Source organism: Chanodichthys erythropterus, chromosome 3 (genome assembly GCF_024489055.1).
Source record: "Chanodichthys erythropterus isolate Z2021 chromosome 3, ASM2448905v1, whole genome shotgun sequence".
NCBI lineage: Eukaryota > Metazoa > Chordata > Actinopteri > Cypriniformes > Xenocyprididae > Chanodichthys > Chanodichthys erythropterus.
This window is the reverse complement of record NC_090223.1, coordinates 71,993,709-72,013,336: the sequence shown is the minus strand read 5'-3', so window position 1 is coordinate 72,013,336 and position 19,628 is coordinate 71,993,709. Positions and strand designations below refer to the sequence as shown.

The window sequence follows — 19,628 nt, the reverse complement described above, 5'->3', positions numbered from 1 at the left end:
AAACACACAGGAGTACAGGCCCAAATCACACACCCAACAACGGGATTTACGGTGGATCGCTGTAATTATAACAGCAGAAATTCTGCCCGGCTCCAGCTCGCGATCTCGCTGCAGTGGTGTAGCTCTAACACGAAGGCTGAGTCTTCTAGAGGCTTGCGTTTCTCAGTAGCTATAGGACACCAAAGTATGGCTCTGAAGCGAAAGACAGAGTGCGGTTGCATCTGCTTCCTATTTATATCCCCCGGATGTGGGCGGTGCACATTATGCAAATATCGCACGCCAATGTTCATTGTCTTGTTTTAGTTCTCTCGAAGCTGATAGGGGCTCTCTTGCAATATCCCAATTCGTCGGTCACAACTGAGATACGTCGAACGTGACCGACTGAAAGGGTCACTCATTTTTTTTTCTCGCTGAGCAAAACTTTTCTCTGTTGAGCGCACATTTTGGCCACCTGAGCAAAAACATACTTTATATCAGACCTGTACAATGAACGTAAACACACACACACACACACAAAAAAAAATGGTTTTATCATACAACTGTAACATTTAACTTTAATGTGCCATTTCTATTTTATTTGACCCTTGATGTAACTTAGGGTGCATTCACACTTGTAATGTTTGGTTCGATTAAAACGAACCCTGGTGCGATTGCTCGGGTAGTGCGGTTCATTTGAACATATGTGAACGCTGCCATCTGAACCCTGGTGCGCACCAAACAAGCAGACCGAGACCGCTGAAAAGATGGGTCTCGGTCCGCTTTCAAACGAACTCTGGTGCGGTTCGAATGATATATGAACACAAAACGGACTAAAGACATGTAACCGAACCAAAAACAGGAAGACAAGACCCTAAAAAGGACAGAATCCTCACGCATGTCATAGACGTGAGTTTGCCCATCAGTTTGCCCGATGTTTTGACTACTTTACACATTTTATAAGCTCTTCATGAGTTCCCAGCTGGCAAAATACCATCACATGCAGGCTACGCACCGATACGCACACACAACAAGCACATTTACCTCAGCAAACAGCATTGTTTTGGATGTTCGGTAAGTTCCGTCTCAAAATAGGCAATACGTCATAAAATCCGACCAATCACGTTGTGAATGTATCCCTATGCCTGAAGGTTCAGTATCGTTTGGTTCAGTGATAAAATTGCCAATCTGAATGCTAACCGGACCAGGACTAAATGTTTTTTTTTTTCTTCTTTGGTCCGGACCAAATGAACCAAACAAACCGAACTACAAGTGTGAACGCACCAGTGATTTATTAAATAATATGTTTGAAAACGAGCAGTTCAGTCACTAAATTAAGCATTTAGGTTAATTTTAGGTTACTTGAGATTTTTTAACATTGCTGTATTAACTGTACCAGTCTTTACCAAGAAATTCTATTAAAAAATAATTTCTGTCCTCCTGCAGGACAGTTCAATTCTTTATAATAATATAATACGAGCAGTTACAATGATGGTTTGGGAACAACCATAATGTGTTTTGTACAGTCAATTATTAGCAACAGACAGTGTTAAACCATCAAAATTACATGTTTATTGCTTATGAATTTCCCAGATTTTCTATACCAGGAGGTTTCAAGATTTTTCGTGGCAAGGAGCCCTAAACAATCCACTTGTGAGATCAATTTTTTATTAGGCTTACATTATAATATAATTGATGGATCATCTATTAGATACAATACTCTGGATTTTACAATACTCTAAATTGTATTAACTATTGACTGCTTCGTTATGGTTGTTATTTTACCTTTTGGTTTTATTAAGTATTTTCATTATGGATTAAAGTTTGCGTGTGAGGCTAAATTTAATTGTAATGAATAAATAATTTTTCATCAACTTTATCATCTGCCTGGATCTCATTTTCCCAAGTTTTTGCATCAATAATATAATATAATAGTTAAGTATTTAAACTGATATACAGTATTATATCAGCTTAAATGCTTCCATTTGTTTTAATATATTATATAATGAAAACAAACTGAAGCACTAAAACAGATCTGATAGCTAAATATTTTTAGTGAATGTTAACTCTTTTATAGTTCTCTAAACATCCCTGAAACCCACACCACCACACACAAAAAGCTATTTAAACTGAGGTATATCACTGATGTATTTTGAGTTTGCAAGTTACACTTGTGATGGGTGTGTGATTGTAAATGTCTCAGAGTTTTGTTAGCATTTTGTGCTCATCATCCTTTATTTCCACCACTTTTCATTAAAACATGACGTTTTATTTCACATTTCTTTTCATTTCGCATTGCCCGTATTGATGTATTTAGTCCGCAAACATGACAGTATTCTTACCGCGACTGATTTGGCTCAGGGCCAGCCAGCTCACACGCGCTCAATCGTTCTCTTTCTATGGAACCTGAAAACCGCATTCACCGGTTCCAACTCTATAGCGACAATAACTCTATAGCGGTTGTCCAGAGCACTGCAATTATTTCTCATTTAAACTATTACAAACATTTTCTGTTCTCTGCGCAGCAATTATTTTTTCTGCTATATTTTCTTCTACTAAATACTGAGCAAAAGGTCTGAATACTTAGGACCAATGTTCCCTCTAAGCTGCATGCGTGTATTTAGTAGAAGCACCCTTTTGAGCCATGAGTCTTTTTGGGAAAAATGCAACAAGTTTTTCACACCTGGATTTGGGGATCCTCTGCCATTCCTCCTTGCAGATCCTCTCCAGTTCTGTCAGGTTGGATGGTAAACGTTGGTGGACAGCCATTTTTAGGTTTTTCCAGAGATGCTCAATTGGGTTTAAGTCAGGGCTCTGGCTGGGCCATTCAAGAACAGTCACGGAGTTGTTGTGAAGCCACTCCTTTGTTATTTTAGCTGTGTGCTCAGGGTCATTGTCTTGTTGGAAGGTAAACCTTCGGCCCAGTCTGAGGTCCTGAGCACTCTGGAGGTTTTCATCCAGGATATCCCTGTACTTGGCCGCATTCATCTTTCCCTCGATTGCAACCAGTCGTCCTGTCCCTGCAGCTGAAAAACACCCACACAGCATGACGCTGCCACCGCCATGCTTCACTGTTGGGACTGTATTGGACAGGTGATGAGCAGTGCCTGGTTTTCTCCACACATACCGCTTAGAATTAAGGCCAAAAAGTTCTATCTTGGTCTCATCAGACCAGAGAATCTTATTTTTCACCATCTTGGCAAAGTCCATGTGGGCTTTCATGTGTCTTGCACTGTGGAGAGGCTTCCGTCGGGACACTCTGCCATAAAGCCCCAACTGGTGGAGGGCTGCAGTGATGGTTGACTTTCTACAACTTTCTCCCATCTCCCGACTGCATCTCTGGAGTGATCTTTGGGCTCTTCTTTACCTCTCTCACCAGGGCTCTATATATATATTTGTGTTAATGTTTTATTCATGTTATATCATCAGAAATAACATTATTGTCTTTCAATAGATCAGTTTTATAGTCTTTTTCTCATACATTGTGACTCCAATAATCAGTTTCTAACATCAAACACTCCGAATAAAGTGAGATGATGTGAATGTCTTGTTGAATGAGTGTTAATATTCTGAGGATCATCAATATTAACAGAGAAACTGCTGAAAACACTCTATTTCATGTCAATAGTTCCTGTTTTCACCTCATTTATTATGCTGATGTCTTCAGATCTGCTGTAAATTGCCACTTAAAGCTCATTTCATTGCTGTCAACAGACTGGGGGGATTTGATGGTTACAGATATGTTTATTTCTATAAGTGTCTTCATGGCATAAATGTTTTTCTATCAGTTCTTTACTACTTTTCTAGATATTTGCCATTATTTTTATGAAGAAACAAAATAAAGTTAGAATGAGAAACAAAATGTTCTGAATTAGCCTCATTTGCTCTAAAATAGATGGATATAAATGATTAATGCAATTAGTTTAAGGGTGAAATACAAAAGAGGTTAATATAGCAACAAAAAAAATATTGGGTTTTCTATTTAAATTCGCTTACGTACAGTTGTGGCCAGAATTATTAGACCACTTCATAAATATGATCAAAGATGACTCTAAAAATAAATCTGCATTGTTTATCCTTTTGATCTTTAATTTATAAAATTAGCAAAAATCTAACCTTTCATTGAAGGAAAAGAATTGAAAGTGGGGGGGAAATAACATTATGAAATAAATGTTTTTCTCCAAAACACGTTGCCCACAATTATTAGCACCCTTTTATTCAATTCTTTTTGTAACCTCCTTTTGCCAAGATAACAGCTCTGAGTCTTCTTCTATAATGCCTGATGAGTTTGGAGAGCACCTGAGAAGAGATCAGAGACAATTCCTTCATACAGAATCTCTCCAGATCCTTCAGATTCCCAGCTCCATGTTGGTGCTTCTTCTCTTCAGTTCACTCCACTCATTTCTTTAGGGTTCAGGTCAGGGGACTGGGATGGTCATGGTTTTGATGTTTGTTTTGGATCATTGTCCCGACGGATGATCCAACCACGGGCCATTATAAGATTTCTAGCAGAAGTGGTCAGGTTCTGATTTTTTACCTGTTGGTATTTGATAGAATCCATGATACGATATATCTCAACAAGTTGTCCAGGACCTCCAGCAGAAAAATAGGCCCACAACATTAAAGATCCAGCAGTATATTTAACTGTGGGCATGGGGCACTTTTTATCCATGTGTGCATTAAAACCATCTGGTGGGTTTGCTGCTAAGAAGCTCTTGTTTTAGTTTCATCTGACCATAGAAGCTTGTCCCGTTTGAAGTTCCAGTCGTGTCTGACAACTGAATTTGCTGGAGATTGTTTCTGGATGAGAGCAGAGGATTTTTCTTGAAACCCTCCCGAACAACTTGTAGGTGGTAGGGGATGTAGGTGCTTTTGATAAATTTTTTTTAGGCTTTCTGAGATTCAAGACTCAACTAATCTCTGCAATTCTCCAGCTGTGATCCTTGGAGAGTCTTTGGCCACTCAAACTTTCCTCCTCACCACGCATTAGGATGATTTAGACACATGTCCTCTTTCAGTCAGAACTATATTCTTTGTTTTTTCTCATTGTGATGAATGATTACGGGAATTTGGCCTTTGTGTTTCCTCATGTTTGTACTCCTGTGGAACAGGAAGTCATGGCTGGACAAATTCATGTTCATGATCACCCCAAGCTAAAAAAATGTAAATATGAATGGGAATATACCTAAGAGATATTTTACTCATACAAAATTCTAGGGGTGCTAATAATTGTGGGCAACGTGTTTTGGAGAAAAATATTTATTTCATAATGTTATTTTCCTCCCACTTTCAATTCTTTTCCTTCAACGAAAGGTTAGATTTTTTTATGAATTAAAGATCAAAAGGATAAACAATGCAGATTTATTTTTAGAGTCATCTTTGATTATATTTATGAAGGGGTCTAATAATTCTGGCCACAACTGTACATTTAATTTGATGCGGATACTAAAATTTGATTTCTGGTCTCTAACCCTATAAAAACAAACACAGTAACTGATATTTTTGATTTGGGCAGATCATCTCCTCCAACCAATCTGTGGTTCAGTCAGTGAAGCTCCGCCAACAGCACTCACATCATCAGTGATTTGCAGTTAATTTGCAGTTAAACTATGAAATGATACATAATGTTCTTTTTTAACTGAAGTTCAGTAAAGGGAAATTTGAGAAACTTCATACTGATTTTCAACATCAGATCACACTACATATTTTACATTTGTTTCATATCTGCTTAACTAACATTTCTATATCTAACTGTGTTTTATCTCCATCAGATTCCCATCAGATCACTCTGGATCTGAACACAGTGAGTAAAGGACTCCGTCTGTCTGAGAGCAATACAGTGATTACTGGCACTTACACAATCCAGAAGTATCCTGATCATCCAGACAGATTTGATGATCGTCAGGTGTTGTGTAGAGAGAGTGTGAGTGATCGACGCTCTTACTGGGAGATTGAGTGGAGTGAAGGATATGTGTTAATATCAGTGTCATATAAGAGCATCTGCAGGAAGGGATCGGGTGGTGAGAGTAGGTTTGGATCTAATGATCAGTCCTGGAGTTTGTTCTGCTCTCCTGACAGTTACTCATTCAGACACAATGACATACGGACTGATCTTCCTGTAAAGACCATCATCAGTAGAACAGTGAATAAGGAGAATCCCTATAGAGTAGGAGTGAATGATGATGATGATGAGGATCACTATAGAGTAGGAGTGTATGTGGATCACAGTGCAGGAACTCTGTCCTTCTACAGCGTCTCTGGAGACACAATGATCCTCATCCACACAGTCCAGACCACATTCACTCAACCGCTCTATCCTGGGTTTAGGGTTGATTATACTGGATCATCAGTGAAACTGTGTTGATGAATCAGAACAGAGACTGAAAAACCCACTGAAAAATAACATCAACAATCAATTTATAAATTTAATCATACATGTAAAAATGTCCATTTCTGTTTGAATGATAAAATTTTTACATGTATGAATAAATACACAAACTTAAAACTGTTTATTTGATTCATGTCTTAAAATGTAGATTAATAAATCATTTTAAATCACTTTTTAAAAAGCACTGGCCAATTGCTTTTCTTTATCCATTTGTCAATCGAGTTAAAAACGCCATTGGTCAGGACACACGTGGAGCAACCAATCAGCTTTCACCTCAGTTTGAAGAGCCAATCCTCTGTCACTGTGAATGTAACATGCGCTGTCATTGGACAGTGAGAACAACTATTCATTCATTAAATATGAGAGTTGAGACACTGGCTGAAAGTCACATATTTGTTAAAGGTCCCGTTCTTCGTGATCCCATGTTTCAAACTTTAGTTAGTGTGTAATGTTGTTGTTGTTAGAGTATAAATAAAATCTGTAAAATTTTAAAGCTCAAAGTTCAATGCCAAGCGAGATATTTTATTTAACAGAAGTCGCCTACATCGAACGGCCAGTTTGGACTACATCCCTCAACTTCCTTCTTTAATGACGTCACTAAAACAGTTTTTTGACTAACCTCCGCCCACAGGAATACACAAGAGTTGCGTTTGTAGAGTGTGTTTGTCGCCATGTCGTCGAAACGCTGTTATTTTCATCCCGCAGTCCAATCACCTTTGTTTGGCCTTCCCAGGGACACTGTACTTAGAGATCAATGGTTACAATTTATGTTTAACTCGGTTCCCGAAAATTATAATCCACATGTAAAACTATGCGCAGCACATTTTGCTGAGGACAGCGTCCTCAATCTCAATCAGTTTAATGCCGGATTCGCACAAAGATTATTCTTGAAAGATGGAGCAGTTCCCACTTTGTCTGGAGAAGGCATTGTTTATTGACCACAACCGGTAAGTGTATTTTATTATTTAAGTTGGTGCGTTTAACAGTTTCTGTAACTTATCACACAAAGGGCAATGCTGTTTAGCTTTGTTAACTAGATGGTAATTGAAACTAATCCTAATATCTGACATATAAAAGCAGTCATATTTGTTAAAAGCTTGTGTGTGTCGAACAGTAATGAGGAACGATCTCAAACGCTCATTAATCAGTGCAGTTTCTCACCAGAACTTGATCATAATGCTTTATCTCTCAATCTCAGTCATGAGTTTGTTTTGAAGTGATCATGTGACAGACACTGTTGAAACAAACAGCATATGCTGGTTAAGGGAGGTTTTGAAGCTGGTTTGAGCTGGTCAAGTGCTGCTCATAAACTGATCCTGGACCAGCATAGGTTCACTTTCAAATGGTGTCAATAAATAAAGCCATATAACTGAAATAATTCTCTTAAAATAAAAGGGTCGCCTTCTTTCCATAGTTTTATTCGCTTATTTTGTTTCTCAAATCAAGCCTCAAAATTGCACACATTTTTCTTTAAATAAAAGAGGAAAATGTATCTCTTGGTTTTATTAGTGAAATCTTTTCTATCAAACACTAAACCACAATTTTTTTTAACTATCACATTTTTTTTTTTTTTATGAAAACGACAAGAGCCTGAAGACGTCAACAGGGCCTGAAACGCTTTCTGGTAAGAGAGCGTTCGTTCAAGTAAGAAACAAGTGCTTTCATTTGAGTTAGTTTGGATTGTCTTAGTGTGAAGAGCTAAAGTTTTTAAGGTTGTTTATATGTCTATGTGGTGTTTTTAATATGCTTTAAGACAAACCATGTGCAAATTCATAAGTCAACATCATTGCTGAGTATTTCTTTGATCTAAAGACAGTATAAAAGTCTTTGAACTGAGTGACTCTCGCTCATAAACAGTCTTTGCCGCCATCTAATGGCCTAATAATGTAACTTCTGTTGCTGTTCACGGACAGGGACTGTTTTGTTTCCGGCGGATGGAAGGTTTTTAATGACTTCGTGAAAGTTGCATTGATACATATATTTTGACTTTAATAAAACAAACAAATCAGGCTTTTTCCCAACAAACACAATCTGTTTTGCAAAGGAAAACTCAACTCACAAACAAACAGAAAGTGATGTGCAAATACTAATGTTTGAGCGAAAACGCAGAGCAACAAATAAGTGTGTTTTACAAATAAACAAACTTCAATCCAGTTGATACAGGCTAAAACAAGTGTGTGTGTGTGTGTGGTTTCCTACAAAGAAATGTAGAAAACACAATAGGTTACACACTATCACTGAATTAAATGATCTACACATCTTTACACAGCTTTAAATCATATTTCTTATCAATATACATCGAGTGACACAGTGAGGTAAACGAATACTGAAACTGTGATGATTAAAATGGCGTCTTAAAGATTCACAATAAGGTCACACAGAACACTATACAGTGACATCAAAATAAGTTCAGAATCGCACCAAACACTGTTGCGGTCGTGAAACTGTGATCATGAATCCAGCCGAACGTAACGATAACAGACACACTTCACCCAAAATAATCATATTCAAACATTTAACATTAGTTACGTTCATTCATTACACATACAATACTGCACAAATTAAAAAAATCTTCACTCTCTCTGTCCCAGTATGAACTAACACAGTAAGGTGTATATATGCCACACCTCATCAGTTATATTTGGTGCTGTACTGCCACCTGTTGGCACATTTGTGTAACTTAGAGGAGATTAAAGGGTTAAAATTAACCCAAAATGAAAATAATGTCATTAATTACTCAAATTAAGATATTTTTAATGAAATCTGATGGCTCAGTGAGTCCTGCATTGAGAGCAAAGCCATCAAAACTCTCAAGAACCAGAACCTTCTATGGTACAGAGCTGCCATATGGCCACAATTAATTTCTACTCATGTCCTTGATATTTAGAACAAACACAATATATTGCACTATGGGAATTAAAAGGCCTTAAGGTTCCCAATGATGAGCTGTTGTTAATTCCCATGACATGTGAATGTCCCTCAAACACTCTCTTTCCCACTGAAGACGCTGTAGAAGTGCTCCAGGAATTGCTCTATTTACCTCATTTCTACACATCTCTTCTCAAGGGGGATTTTTTGCAGCATCTTTGATAAGTAGATTATAAAGTTTTAATCACAAATAAACTTTGTCCAACAGAGTTTTACTGTAAATTGAGAAAATGTCAAGGTTTCTTATGGCAGCTCTGTACCACAGTGGAATTGCAGCATTTCTCCATTGGGATTTTTATAGATGACTGCATCAACAATATGATTGCATTTGTTTATTTTGAAGTGTTTTTTGTAGTATAGTTGTATTTATGTATAAATAACTATCAGTTTCTAAAAGAAATATGCATTTAAATAGAAAAGAAAATCATAATTCTATAGAAAAACTACTTTTTTTGACCGTTTTCCATTGTGGAACAGAGTTTCCATATGGCAACGTTTTTGGATTTCATAACTGAAGCTATTTCATGCAATAAAAACTTATTTAAAAAAATATTTAATGGTTAGAACATAATGTGTACCACAGAGGGATAAAGCTGCTAAAAACATATTTGAATCAGTTAATGTGAGTTCAGTGGATCTATCTTAATATTATAAAGTGACAAGAATAATTTTTGTGCTCCAATAAAACAATATCTAGTGGTGGGTGATTTTAAAACACTGCTTCATGAAGCTTCGGAGCGTTTTCAATCTTTTGTTTTGAATCAGCGGTTCGGATCGCGTGTCAAACTGCTGAAATCACGTGACTTTGGCGCACTGAACAGCTGATTCGACACGCTGATTCATTATGATCCGAAGCATCCTGAAGCAGTGTTTTGAAATTGGCCATCACTATACAAGTCATTATTTTGTTTTTTTTGGCGCACCAAAAATATTCTTGTGGCTTTATAATATTAATATTGAACCACTGTACTCACATGAACCGATTTAAATATGTTTTTAGTACATTAATGAATCTTGAGAGAGGAAATGTCATTACTCCCTATGAAGGCCTCACAGAGCCATTAGATTTCATCAAAAATATCTTAATTTGTTTTCTGAAGATGAATAGAGGTCTTACGGGTGTGGAACGGCATGAGGGTGAGTAATTAATGACAGAATTTTAATTTTTTGGTGAACTAACCCTTTAAACATCTTGGTACATTTAAAATCCTTTTCTTTCTTTTGGCCTAATATTGTATAACCTCTAGTGTCCTAAAACAAATGATAGGGATACAATAGTGTCATTGTTGCAGCCAGTTCCAGTTATCAGCTCCACTTATCTGTGCTGGAGATCGAGCTTCACCCATTACAGCATCACTCGAGAGCAACTTCATTTCCTGAAGTCATGTGGTTTGAGTCTTCCTTCAATAGCAGAGATTCTGCAGGTTTCTCTGACTACAGTCAAACGCTGCATGAAGTAAGTTTGGGTTTAAAGTGCTTTTTATGAATCGTCATGCATGAAAAGAGCATTTAGAGTGAATTGTTCAACATTACTTTGATAATAATACTTATGTTTACATATGTTTGTTCCAGGAAGTTTCTCATTTCTCTGACGTTTTCAGGAATAACCGATGATGCCCTCAACACAATGATCACGGACATTGTGGGATCGGAGGCTGTCGGAGCACAGTTACGGGCAGGTGGATTTGTGTACAAAGACACAGAGTTTCAGGTGGAGAATTGTCCTTGATGGTGGTATGGATGGGTTCAGCTGTTCACAGGCATTTATCAGCCTTTACCCGACATTGGAACAGCCATGGTTTGAGAACAGAACGACACCAGACACCCATGCAGATTTTTGTCCGAGGCCGCCTGGAAGGACAGAGAAGCACAGCGATGGAAGAGATGTTTGTCAGAACAGCAAATGAAAGTGTTCTTCAGAATCAGAGCAGGAGACACCAGCATTTGAGCAGATGTTCCTCAAAGCCACTTCACATTGGACAGAGATGCCTTAGAGCGACTTGATGCACACATTAATACACTCGCTGGTTCAAGAGGACAGCTGGAGTGGATGTCCTTCGAAATGTTGTCTTTTTTGACGTCTCTGAATCCTCAACAGTAAAGAAATGGTCATTCCTGTAAATAACACAGCTTGTTCTGGTCACCACTGAATAATTAAATGGACACTGAAGTTTGTTGTGGGCTGTGGATGGATCCACTTGTTGTGTTTTGAGTAGATATGACAATAATATGTAAGTATGGTTAAGATGGCGTGACATTTTAAAGTAACTCATAAATAGAAAGGTCATCATTTGAAGCTTGAAAATAAAAGCTTCTAGTTCCCACAGTAAGTGTCCTCTGATTTACTTACACATCACCACAAAACCTTTACTGGAATGGCCAATTAAAAATAAGTCTTGTATATATTTTAATGTTGTTAATCTTTCATAAGAACATCTATTTTATATAAAACACTTAACTAAAAGGTAAACTTGAGTGATTAAAGGCATTTACAATGTCATGCATGTGCTGGGCAGATGGGTTTAAACGCCTCTATTTCCTCTGTCAATCACATTAAATACTTTCAGTCATCTGTAAACAAAGATATGGCAGTAATATTGTACTTAAAGGGACAGTTCTGTCATCGTTTAAAGCCAAGAGATCCTTTCAGGGCAAAAGAAAATGGAGCGAAAAATTCCTCAAAAATAATTCACGCAAAGAACACGATTCACACATGCATGAAACATAATTCACGTTGTCACGGAGACGAACCCCGTGATTCCTCCCACTGGCCAGCAGAGGGCTCCATCACCGGAATACTGACATTCATGCATCCAGTCATTCACCTATACTGACTCACACTACATCTCCCACAAGCCCCATTCCTTGGACTCTGATCCTCATCCAGCTGCAGCTTGTTAGGACTGCTATTTAAGCTGCCTTTTCACACAGACCTACGCGAAGTCCTGATTATTGCCCCGGCTATCATTTCTGAGCGTTTATACCCTGTTTGTTTCCCGTTGCCATTCCTGTCTGTTTACCGTTTATTGATTCATCGCTGCCTACCTTTTGACCTGTTGTCTGTTCTCTGGACTGTGATACTTGCTTGTGACCCTGATCTACTGCCTGCCTCTGATTACGATTCTGCCTGTTCTACATTGCTGTGTTTGCTGGTTCTGACCCCTGCCTGTACGACCACGAGTACTTCAATAAAGCCTGCTAAATGGATCCCATGTCGAGTGATGAATCGTTACACACGTGCACAACATACATTTATATATTCATAAAGTACATTTCACAAACACAAAACACAGTTCATAGATATCCATCTGCTTGCTGTGTCTCGTGAGGATGACTGAAAGCCGTTGATCAGTCAGAGCTTTGTCCAGCTCATGTTCAGGTGAAGAGCTTGATGCTCTCGAAGTGAAGAACTCCATGCCAGAAGCAGGATATCGGATGGTTCGAGGGGCGTATAGCGGGATAGGGTGTGTGCATTCATGCTCCGTTGGTGTTCCCTCGAGGATGACCAGCCTGAGATGAGAACATGTAGTGTTCCTTACCCCAATAACACCAACCACAAACTAAATCAATCAATCTTCTCTGATGGGATAGTGTTCATCAAATGTGAATCACAGAACCTCTTTGTTATGAAAACTATAAATATGGATACAGTACTCTTTTAATCTACTGGGTTTTTCCTACTATACAGTGGGGTTCATCATAATGTTCAAGTGTTTTTATGTGGTCTAGAAGCTCCAGTGACACCTGGCATCCATAGTCAACATCCATAGTTTTCAGCTACAGATACAAATGTGTCAATTCATTATTCACATTACGTCATGATTCATTTAATCCATCAGTGAAAGTGTCCAAAAACTGCTCTGTTACTGAGTGTTTGACTGAAAGAACATAAATATTGATGTCTGTCCATTCACTGAGATCAGGAGCAGATGTAAAGACTCATGAATCTGAAGGTTTACATTACAGCAGGTTTGATCCACACATTTGTTCAGGTTGTGTTTCATAAGAGAGGCCAGTAGACTGATTTAAAGTCATATATAGTGTGGTTCATCAGTGCTGGTTCTGCTAGGCCTAGGGTGGCTAACGTCGGTCCTGGAGAGACACTTCAACCCTGATCAAACCTGCACAAACAAGCTAATCGAGGTCTGAAGAGTTGATATAAAGCTGTAGGCAGGTAAATGTTTATCAGACTCTCCAGGATCACTGTACTAGTCTATATATTCTTTTTATACTAGTACTACTTTTTTTTCCTGCCACACATCCAGGTCAGCTTGGATGTCTTTGGAGAGGGGTGGGACCAACATCCCATGAGGACAGAACAAAATCTGACACCTTATCAGTTGTGCTACCAAATCCAGTTATGGATCCAGGGCTAATAAATGTTAAATGTGAAAAAAAAAGTTAAATAATTTCTCTAGGATGCAGCCATACCAAACCCTGAATGGGAGGACAGCAGATACTCAGAGGGCCAAACCTCGGGATGCATGTTCCTGTGCTTGACATTTCATTACCAGACGATGAAACAGCACAACTTAAAGAGGGTAAGTAAAAAAGTTTAAAAAAGTTAAAGTTCAAATAACACAGCCTTATCTTTTTTTCTTTTAAAGAGGTGTATTAGAAGTTGAACAAACACTGCCCCCTGTTGACTCTTTCTAGTTCAATGAGACCAGATCCACTATGAACAGATTGTCGGCACATCACCATATCCATGTTGAGTGTGGCGTAGCTCTGATAGTGACAGGGAAGCATGTGTGTGTGTGTGCGTGTGCGTGCGAAGCGCATGTATGACAGAGAGCATCCCGAATGGCCTTTTTCGGCAAATCAACCAATCAATAATCAGTGAGGTGAGCTGACAAGTTTCATTTCATGTGCATATTATTCAGGCTAGTTGCCAATGCTACATGAAAACAACAAACTCCTTAGACCTGTTTAAAGTTGCAATGGAAAATAAATATAAGCAGTTTACTTAAATAGTATAAACAGCTTATAGCAGAGGGGGGGGGCGTTAGGGGGGATGATGATACCTCCCTGAAATGACTTTTTGCAGGTTGGGATGTCTGCGATAACGACCAGTAAACAAGTCTCCACGCAATTGTGTGGTAATCTCTTGAATATATGTTCATAATAATGTATATGGCTTAATTTGGGTTTTATCCGAACCTATATTCTGTGTTAATGTTATATGAGTTTAATACGAGTCATGTTGTTAATTGTTTTGTGAGTATGTTATGTGATTTTATTTAGTTTATTGCTGTAACGAGATGGTACTTCAGCCTTAATTGTTATTTCTCTTTGAAATAAGCAAACTGAAGTTGTAAATATCTCCGTTATCGTTTGGCCTAAAATACAGGTCAGGTTTTTTGTTCCTGCAGAAATGGTTATTGATGCAGAAACTTGGGAAAATTAAATCCAGGCAGATGATAAAGTTGATGATAAATTATTTATTCATTACAATTAAATTTAGCCTCACACGCAAACTTTAATCGATAATGAAAATGCTTAATAAAACCAAAAGGTAAAATAACAACCATAAAGTAGCAGTCAATAGTTAATAATAAAATTTAGAGTATTGTATCTAATAGATGAAGATCAAAAAGAATTAAAACATTCAGATAAGAGAGAGAAGCAGAAGCCAAAGGGAGCAAAGGAAGGAAAAGAAAGCTGAATTATCAATGACCCGATCAGCTTTATACCATGAGCATATAGGGAAATTTACATCCCACTCAAATTGATGTTTTTGTTCTAAAAGAAAAGGTTAATTTCACCCATTATGTCGTCCAGTGTCAAAAATAGATATAAGTTGTTTTGACCCCCTAATATTATTATATAATATAATTCAATAGAATAAATATGATTGAAAGGGTTTATTTGTCCTTCTAAACAAGAATCAAGGCAAGGCAATTTCATTTGCAGACCTGCCAACATGTACGCATTTTGCGTACCAAGTACGCATTTTGACCTCAAAGTACGCTGGTACGATTTGTCACTCTATACTACGCAAAAACCCGGTGCGTCCTCTGTGCGCGCGTAGTACTCAAATCCAGCAAAAGAAAGAGTTTGACCAATCATATCGCTGGGTTCATTTCCCCAAATAGCAAGCGGGGATGATTGACAAATGCGTACAGCCTATCAATAAAAAGAGACCGCAAATCGACAGCAACACAAAATCCCGCGCGATCCTCCTTCAACTCCTGCCGTCTCAGTGACTGAATTCTCAGGCGAGGACAGTACAGCAGTCACGGTGCTTCTGACTCCTTGAGGTAAACGGGTATAAAATGCTCAAGTAATGTTGAACAACAAATCTAAATAAAATTGAAATCGCTACCCAGATAGCACAAATACGTCGCGGAGACGTCTGTTTGATGTTCGCTTTTTCATCTGGAAGACGTATTTTTTAGGGCGTTTGCTCATCTGGAAGACGTCGCATAGACGTCCGTTTCAGACGTTCGAATGACGTCTAGTGGACGTATTAAAGACGTTAACGATTAGAATCTTACATCTGTGCGACATCTGATTTATGTAGCATAGACGTCGTTTTTAATTAGACATTTTAGACATTCCCTCACGTTTACTGCTATTGACGACAGCTACTACATATATAATAACTAAACTCAAGTATTTTCCACTCAGAATGAAAGACACAAACGATGTAGAATGATTTGAATTATTTTATTAACATGCAAAGAACTTTAAAATAATTTATTTATATTATTTAAAATTATGAAACAAATGAACGAACAAACAAACAAACAAACAGAATTAAAAAAGGAACAAATCAGTTTACATTCTCCCTGGGGCCAAGCGGAGGTAATCTTTTATGTGCTTTTCAGCCTCTGCCTCGGTTGGCGACGGAAGCACCGGATTCTTCATAGCTGCTCCTGAATGTTAAAAAGGTAAAACTAGAATAAGTTGAACAAATAAATAATTTTTTTTTTTTATTGAATTAGATTTTATTTAGCTGGATTTTTATGAATTTGGGCAAAATATGTTAGCAACATAGGCTATGTCCCAGACTACACTAGCCATAATATTTGTGTACGTGTCAGTATCAATTAATTTATCTCTAATTAGTCCTTACGAGCATATTTTCCGTGCTTATGTAGCTAAAGAGCACGTCGAGCCAATCTGGCCTTTCAAAAATGACGCAACACGTTTAAATTTAAGCTTTTTCCTCACAGAAACCCATTAAGGAAAAAAACTTAAGCTAATGTAGCCTAAAGTGATATTGAAAGATCAAATTCTGCACACACCAATTTTTCGGTACAGTATGCTTTATTAGTATAGTGTTTAAGTTAGGTCTTTTAATATCAATTAAGCGTTTTCATTATTGGGAGGAAAATGCTTAATTAAACATGTTGCGTTCATATTATAGGCTGAACTGCTTTTCTGTACATGCTTTATTAGTATGGTGTTTACTAGGTTTGGTTTTAGTAAATTAAGCCTCTTAAAGCGTTTTCACGTTCATGTCTATGCTTTATAGATTGATTGGTCGCTGTTCATTTTAAGTGGTGCTGAAATGCTGCATTTTGTTTTTCAGTTTTTCAGTCACTTCGCTATTGTCTTTATATAATCAGTTTCGGATATAATAATTTTTGTGTGTCGAATATTAATTATTTTATTGGCAAATACAAATGAAAGAGAGGTGCGAAAGTTCACCGCCAATTGGTTTGAGATGATCACAACGTCCTGTAATAATAATAAATAATAAAAAGAAACCCTTTGTTTTGTGAAAAGAATATATATATATATATATATATATATATATATATATATATATCGTGCTAGAGTCTCCTCCGATAATTGGGCTAGTCAGATTCAGGGAATCGACTCTTTTAAAATCAACTCCCAATACTGCGCATGTGCTTTCAAAGATCATGACAATCACACGTGGAAGGCAATTAGTCCGTCCGGCGGGAAAGCTAAGGTACGTAGCTAATCTTATTAATTGTCATTAATATGTGTGGTCAGTCAAATAAATTTAACATATACGGTATTAACTTAATTAAGGTTGCGTGATGAATGTGAGTTTCTGTGGTTTAATCAAGTAACGTTAACGGTAACGGTTGATTTTGTGGTTTGTTGAAGTGATTGGTGTACTTTAAGTTCTGACAAAATATTTTTTAAATCTAAAAGAGTAATAATCGACGACAGACTTGCTGTTAAATATTACGTATAAACTATTGTAAACGTGCTATAATTCAACGGTTCTTCGTCACTTAGCATAGCAGCTGTTGTTTCCTCATGAATGCGTAATTTTAAAAGCAAATGTCTCCATATCTAAAACACTCTTGTGTCTATAAAACAACATTGTACACTGTTTACACAGCATGTGGCATATGGATTTATATGTTTAAGTCTGTATGAAAAGTTCATGAGGAGTAATGACGCTTTGGATGTGTATCGACGGTTTCATTTTAAACATTTATTGCATGTACTGTATATTGTGAGAAATTACATTTTGGATGTACCTATTAGGAGTGCTCCTAAATTTGTTTTTCTGATGCCCCTCTTTTCTCCCCTTCCGCACCAGTTTAGTTCTTTGGCTACAGGACCAAAGACTTTGGAGCAGATTCTCCATATGGTTTTTTTCATAGTGTGTCCTCCACTGATGGACAATCTGCTCACCTATTAAATAAAAGGTAATATCAAAACATTACAAACAAAACACATATAATATACTGGACACAAATGACTTCACTACCTACAAAGGTCAATGATTCTTACCATCTTTTGCATCATCCCTCTTTCACTTAATTTTCTTTCCAGATTGTCCAGTTCCTCCATGGACGTGATAGGAAAGACATTATCCTCACTGTCCACCACCAGCACTGGAGCATTGAGACGGCTGTTCCCTACAAGTGACTGGACCACTGAAGTCAGGTGATTGATCTTCATGTCCAGCTCATTTAGTGTCTCCAAAATTGTCCTCTCAACAGCTGCAATACAGTAGGTTTATCTGGTAGGTTTATCTTTATCTTTATTAAACTATAAAATGTAGAATTTTACAAGTTTAGCTTTTAAATGTATCGTACGTGTGCATTGATCAGTGATGCAGCTCCATCGTCTCACACCAGAAGCACCTGCAAGCACAAAAAGCTCTTAAATGTCTTAAAAACAACACTTACACCATGACAATAGCACACATTATAATTAGTGATAATGTCTAGACTGAATGCGCCGCAACAAATTCCCGACATCCCAAATTCCCCTAAACAAATTTCCTGTTCTATTTCTGACATTGTCCAGGCTTTGTTGTGTTCAGTGTAGACAGCTTTTAGCTGTTGCTGTTGTGGTGCGACGTGATAAAAGTCATGTCTGGTGTAGACACAGTGTTATAAAAATGTTGTTGTAGTGAAAGATATGGTTAATGCCTGAAGATTTTAACTTGTATCCATTTGATTACACAGTTTCCATGATTAAACTGGATTGAGAATCCAGAAAAGAAAAAAACACAACTGAATTTGGGAAAAGTAAAACTGAATTTTATGAATTTCATAGTCTACGCTTCTACTTATAGTATGGTCAGAGGCATCATGCCCATTTAAACCATGGGTCCCCTTAGATTTCTGAGCAAAAATGGACATGAAAATAAAATTTTTACATCTTAAAACTAAGTTCCACATTTTTTTGAATTTAGTCTTTTTGAAGCCAAAATATAAAATGTGATTCTTGTAGAAGGAGTGTAGTTAATGAATTAGTAAGTAATAGGGCTGGGTATTGACAGAAATTTTAAAATTCGATTTCGATTCACAAGCTTGCTTTCCGATTAAATATGATTCGATCCAATATCACTTATTTATACATTATTGAAATGGTGGCTGTCATAATAACTTCGGATTTATTCAAACATGCATTAAATATGAGATTAAATAAAACCCCCGTTCAATCTTCAACTGGCTGTCAGGAGCTGCCACTGACAGCTGGTGGCAGCTGCCAGTCTGATTCTGGCAGATCACGTGACCTGCTAGTGGCTGGCAGTCTCAGTTGCAGTTGCGCTGTAAGTATAATGTGTTCCCTATCACTATCGCTGCAAGAAATACATTATTTTATTATTATGAATATAATCTTATTACTCTATACTTTTGTATGATTGACATTTTAGGTGAGTTTATCCCAATTAAAGCAGTCAAATGAATGTGATCACAACTAGTTGCTTACGCGTTCTCTATCACTCGCACTATAAAATTACATTAATACTCTGTATTACCATGCAGCAATAGTAATAGAGAATGCTTTATAGTTCGCTGATTCACCACGGCTGGCTGGACTGAGCGTCCGTAAGCAACCAGTCGGGATCACGTTCATTTGACCACTTTAATTGGAATAAACTCACCTA

General features: G+C 37.4%; 1 protein-coding gene and 1 long non-coding RNA gene across 2 annotated transcripts; one reads left to right on the top strand and one right to left on the bottom strand.

Annotated features, from left to right (window-relative positions):
- Window positions 1-7,954: 7,954 nt before the first annotated feature.
- LOC137007890 (uncharacterized) lies at window positions 7,955-12,443 on the top strand. Its single transcript, XR_010892688.1, has 3 exons — window positions 7,955-8,008; window positions 10,585-10,748; window positions 10,865-12,443. It is a non-coding gene; the product is annotated as an uncharacterized lncRNA (long non-coding RNA).
- A 109-nt stretch (window positions 12,444-12,552) lies between these two features.
- On the bottom strand, window positions 12,553-18,241 carry LOC137005506 (uncharacterized). Its single transcript, XM_067366450.1, has 4 exons — window positions 18,017-18,241; window positions 17,761-17,917; window positions 16,077-16,170; window positions 12,553-12,802 (listed from the first exon to the last, which is right to left on the bottom strand). Exons 1-4 carry the CDS (start codon window positions 18,185-18,187, stop codon window positions 12,553-12,555), a joined length of 672 nt encoding a protein of 223 aa, XP_067222551.1. The 5' UTR covers window positions 18,188-18,241.
- Between the last annotated feature and the right edge of the window lie 1,387 nt (window positions 18,242-19,628).